The following is a 5,642-nucleotide window of genomic DNA, read 5'->3' as shown; positions in this document are numbered from 1 at the left end:
TTCTTCTTCTTCTGTCTGATCATTAATTTTTCGAATATATTTGGCAGCTGTTTTGTTTCCTCAAGCTTCAGTTTCGGATATGTTTGTGTTTTCCAGGGTTCTGTCTGTATAATGGAGCTCAGTACCTCCAGAGCCAGAGATGGAATGTCAAGTGTGATCAGACTTGCACCTGTGTTAACGCTACGTCTGGTGTCTACTCCTGTGTTGACAGGTTAGTCATCTCTCTTTGCTTACCTTCTGCTCATGGAAATTTGTTTGGAGTTGATAATTATATCTTCGTAACGAGCTGTTGGACGTAATGGGTTGTATTTCCTTTTAGTTTCTTTATGAACTTGGCTTCTTTTTTCTTCTATTTTTCCACCCCCTCCTCCACCTTCTCCTCCTCCTCCTCCTCCTTGTTGTTATTTCTGTTGCCGCACTGAGCCTGACCCCGGCAGATATCACCGAGTACCCGGGGCTGGAAGTGAAAGAGTTTGGAATTAACTAATGACTTATCCTTCCACTGCGATAATGGAGCAAAATAATAACAAAGAGAAATAGGAGAAGACCTCCAACATAATACATTGAAAACGTATAATCTGACAGTGGTCTACGATTTCATTAAATGATACATGAAAGCAGAGACTGGGGTAGATGGGGTTCTGTTGTTCCGAGGAGTGGGGCACCAATAAACGAACACAACCATGGTGACAGGTGACTGCTTGGCGCACTCTGTAATCCTAACAAGTGTCCAAGACAGTTGCAATCATGAAAGTGAAGGGGCTGATATCCAAATGAAAAAAAAAGGTCCCTTTTCCATATTTGGAGCCGGATATTCTTAGGTTATATAGAAAAATGCGTCAACATGGTTATGATCTTATGCAAATGTTCTTAACTGTTGTAAACACAGTTTATCACGTCCTTCTGCAGATGTCCTGCTTATGAGCCTGCTGCTGGCTGTCAGCTGAGAACCAGCCCGACTGACGCGTGCTGTCTGGTTCAAGACTGTGGACCAAACTACCTAGATCCAGTATTCCAGGTATTACTGTAGTTGGCTTCTCTCTCGCTCTTGTCTCAGGTTGCCGTGTACGTTTTTCCTTCAGAGGCTGTGGGTTTGGTGTCTGGTAGTGCTGAGCGCACTTTTTCGAGGTGCAAACAGGGTAGCATGGAATTCAGGGTTGAAGTGGGGTTTGCTTGCTTGGTAACTTACACGTTTTTATCTCCTTTTAACCGTCGTAAGGTTTAAAAAATATATGTACACATATGTCATTTTTTTTTATCAGAAGATGGGGACAGGGGTGGTGGTGGGAGGGGAAGGTGAGAAGAGGAGAGGAGATATTTTTGGTGTTTTCTTCCTTTTGTTTTACGAGTGGAGATTATTGTTATCAAGTATGTTGTCCTTTCTGCTGGGATATTATTTTTATCCCTTTCAGTCTGGGTTGGCTCCGATAAGAAGGCTCAAAGCTCAAAGCCTATTTTCCTAAATTATCTAAACTGTGTCAATTGGAGCGTAAAAACACCAACGTTTACACAACAAACTTTTTCAGGTCACACCAGACCCCAGCAAGGCTCCTGTCACATACAAGCCAGACTTTGTGCAGCCTGGGGAGGTGGCCATAAGGCCAGGCAACCCACCCACGTACATCAAGACAATCAACAGCCCGGTGGTGCCAGGAGCGTCCAGCGACCAGATTCGCATCCAGAGAAGTGAGTGACAACGAAAACTGAAATATGAGACAAATGGCTCTTCAGAATTTTTTGGGAAACCACATAGGCTGACAAGAGCTACAAACGATTTAACTACTCTTTGGACATACTCGTATTACAGCATGAGAAATAAGTAGCAGTTTTAATAGGTTACCTTTTCTTGCTTGCCGATTCTTTGCTTTATCGTCATATTTGTAATTAACTTTTAACTATACATTGAATTTGATAAAGTTCACGAGGTAGCAAGCAACGCTTTTCATGCAAGTCTCTTCAAGTACGGAGCTGATTTTACCTGTTTCTTTCTGTCCTCCTCATCTGCACAGCCAAATGTATTGCCGAGGATGGCCACTTCTACTCCCAGGGTGAATCTTGGAACACTGCCTCTGAACGCTGCGTGTGTATCGATGCCGCGGCCAACAAGGCACAGTGCACGCAGCGGTGAGTGAAGGGAGCAGATGTTTTTGTTTTGTGTATTGTCATGGTAATAACACAATTGCCAAGTCATTTTTTTGCTGTTTTGAGATACCTTGAGAAAAAAAATAACAACCCCTTACCTGAGTGAACCTTATGACTTGAGCAAATGGAAAAATGTTGGAGTAATTGGATCTTTACTTTGCATAATGAAGTGGTGCTATAATGAGAATATGAACCAACTAACGGGCATTTTTGCCATTCCAATTACTAGATGCATGTCTAAAATGACTTGAGCAGTTGTTTTATAAGCCTGACGATATGATTTCAGAACTTTAAAAAACAACTTTTCACTTCTTGAATGGAGACGTTTCTCTTCCTCTTTTGCGACAGGAGCATGTTCAGCACATTTTGTTCATAATGATACACAGGAAAAATTATGGAAAAGCAATTAAAAAGTTTGAATATAGCCATCCTAGTAGGTGATAAAAACCAATAGTAGAAAATTAGGGTGTTAACTCCACTTTTCATCTTTTGTTGGTGGTGTTGCAATATCGAAGAATTTCTTACCTTAGTGTCGCTTTGTGTCTGCATGTCTGACACTAAGTAGATCAGTGACATATCATGGTATTAGAAAAAGACACATGTATTCAAATTTATAATGATAGTGGAAGAGAGTGAGAGAAGAGCAGAATGTGGAAATGAGAGAGAGAGAAAGAGAGAGAGAGAGAGAGAGAGAGAGAGAGAGAGAGAGAGAGAGAGAGAGAGCTAGAGAGAGAGAGAATGGACAAGGATAATATAGGTTTATAAAATATTTGGTTGGAGTAATTTGCAGTGGTGCATGATTAAAGATGTCTGTTTCCAGTCTGATCTGGCACTTGAAGAAGAAGAAAACTGAAGTTTAGTGAGTGTCCACTTTTTCTCCTATTGACTAGGTGTGGTGACTATTACTTCCTGCCCAATGGCTGCCGCATGGATGTTGATCCAAACAACGCGCCGTGCCGAATTGCCATCTGTCCAGTCAGCAGTATGCAGTCTACGGTGCCCTATACGCCTGGACCTACTATCACTACACAGAGCACGACAAACATCGTCACTGCTGTGCAACCTTATAACCGTGAGTTCTTGTCTGTGTTTCGAATATATATGTCTACCTTTGAGAATGTTTGTGTCTTTACATCAAAAACTGACTTATGGCAGTAATATAACTCTGGTAAAAGATACATTTTAGCCCTAAAACTTGTAGTGAAACTAAAACTGATCCTAAATTGAGGCAGCATAGTGAAAACCGACATTGGTCTAAGTAAAGAAATCAAAGAAATCGGCATTTTTCTGGGCGTTTGGCAAGTTTTAAAAAAATGGACTCCACACCTTTTATATCCCTTCTGTGTTGATGTTACCGAAAAATGTTTACCAAAGGCATGAACGCTGCAAAATTTCCAGTTTCCAATGACTCTCAAGCTTTCGTAGTCACCAAATTTGGCGGCTATTTTCTTTGTTGTTTTTACCTTTCATACCAAGCGACCCCCAAATTCTTAAATTGCAAATATTTATCCCTTCTATTCAAGAAGGATTTGTATTTTTTTTGCCAAATGCAAGACAAATGAACAAGCTTTAAGATGATGTTAATAATTCTATATGCCCCAAAATAGACGAGTGCCTGATTCAACAGCGTCGTGACACATATATAATGTGTTCTCGTGTTTCTCTATCATGCAAGCATCCAAGCAAACGAATAAGCAATGAATAATATGCATTTTTCTGCTTTTGTTTGCAGCTACATGTGTGTACAAAGACGGAACGGCCTACCATCGTAACGAGGCATGGACGGATGGGTGCCAGTCTTGCCGCTGTGTCGATCCCAATGGTAACAACTACCAGTGTACCAGAAGGTGAGATGAAAATCTTTAGACTGCTTTGTCCAAGACTGATTTGAGAAGTTTGGTAGTATTGTAAGCCATGGCTGGAAATAAAAGGGTTAGTTAGTTTTAATAGAAGTGTTACGGCGCTACATAATATGGTCATATGAGCACCAGAAGATTAGAGGTGTTTCAAGAAAGTAAAGTTGTTCCCGCATCCAATCCGGACATTGGGGATTGCCTTGTTAGTGAGACAGCTTCATGGGCCTTCGGCATATTGTGTTACGGTGGCCATTTCCTTTCCACTCCTTTACTTCCCCAACTCGAAGTCAGGTACCCATTACTGCTGGGCGGGCAGGAGGGGGCGAAAAAATCTGTGTCCGAATCGAGGCTCGAACCCTGACTTTCCGCTTCGGAGACGAGCGTACTAACCGCCCCCCCCACCGTACCCCCTAACAAACATAAAAAAGAAGGGGAGAAAAGGACGATAGGTGTTTGATAGGAAAGAAGAAGCCAACCACAGCAGAGTACCCGCCAACCACCCACTAAAAGGGTTAGGATGTAATGGGTGAATGATAGTGGGTGGGTGTCTTGTGTTTATCAGAGCTGTGACGCTGCTTGTTTCTTTGGGAAGAGAATAGGTGAAATGGGTGTGAATTAAATGATGAAATAAGTGGCAGTATTGATGATCATAGCGGAGGAAATGATAATGATGCTTCACAGTTAAAAGCACACCCCCCAAAAAAACAAACAAAAAAAACCAAATACGCCCACCAAAAAAACCCCCAACAAGAACCCCAAACCCAACATCAAAACAAACAAATAAAAAAAACCCCAGAAACAAATCTGCTCCTCCGCAACTGTACTCTGTTGTTGCCCAGCCATCACAGACTTGCCCGAGTACTACATGAGGGCCATGGTAATGATAGTATAATAATATATTAACCTTCTGAGCCCACATCACCATAACACCCCCCCAAAAAAACACCAAACAAACAACAACAACAACAAACGACCCAACTAAAAAACAAAACAACACACAAAAAAAATTAGAAGAAATCAAAAACGCAAAAAACTCCATGAACTGCATACTCTGCAGTTTCCCGTCCATCAAAGACCTGCCCGAATACTGTGTGATGGTAATGGTAATGATAATATACATAATATATTAATCTTTTGAGCCCGCATCACCATAATACTGCCACCCCCCAAAAAAACAACAACAACCCAACAACCCCAAAACAACAACAACAACAACAACAACAACAACAACAACACACAACAAAAAACACACAAAAAAACAAAACAAAAACGCAAAAAAACCCCTCCCTGTACTGTACTCTGCAGTTGCCCGGCCATCAAAGACCTGCCCGAGTACTGTGTGATGGTGATGGACTTCGCCAACCCATGCTGCCAGAAGGTCTCCTGTACCAAGAATGGGGTGTCACTCACTCCCCTCCTGGTCGACCCCGTGACCCACACAAGCCCCGCCCTCGACCCCAGCAAGACAAATGTCATCCCCATCGTGACTCACCCCGTGATTACAGGTCATGGTGACCCGGCCAATGTGAGCCCGTCGGTGCTGAGGCAGTACGGTGGTAGCAGTGAGTGTTGGAGTTTTTTTGTGTTTTTGTGTTTACGTGTGTGTGTGTTGTGCGTGCGTGTGTGTGTGTGTGTGTGTGTGTG

General features: G+C 42.3%; 1 protein-coding gene across 1 annotated transcript in view; it reads left to right on the top strand.

Moving 5' to 3' along the window:
- Positions 1 to 5,642, top strand: part of LOC101847773 — a gene marked incomplete in the record, with an annotated part of 39,491 nt that overhangs the window by 13,205 nt on the left and 20,644 nt on the right. The window contains 7 exon segments of the mRNA XM_035973011.1: positions 97 to 211; positions 910 to 1,018; positions 1,527 to 1,686; positions 2,010 to 2,124; positions 3,033 to 3,214; positions 3,875 to 3,989; positions 5,304 to 5,560. Coding sequence (XP_035828904.1) covers positions 97 to 211; positions 910 to 1,018; positions 1,527 to 1,686; positions 2,010 to 2,124; positions 3,033 to 3,214; positions 3,875 to 3,989; positions 5,304 to 5,560 — 1,053 coding nt within the window.

Source organism: Aplysia californica, unplaced genomic scaffold (genome assembly GCF_000002075.1).
Source record: "Aplysia californica isolate F4 #8 unplaced genomic scaffold, AplCal3.0 scaffold00951, whole genome shotgun sequence".
NCBI classification, from domain to species: Eukaryota; Metazoa; Mollusca; class Gastropoda; order Aplysiida; family Aplysiidae; genus Aplysia; species Aplysia californica.
The sequence above is the reverse complement of the archived record's forward strand: the minus strand, read 5'-3'. Positions and strand labels throughout refer to the sequence as shown.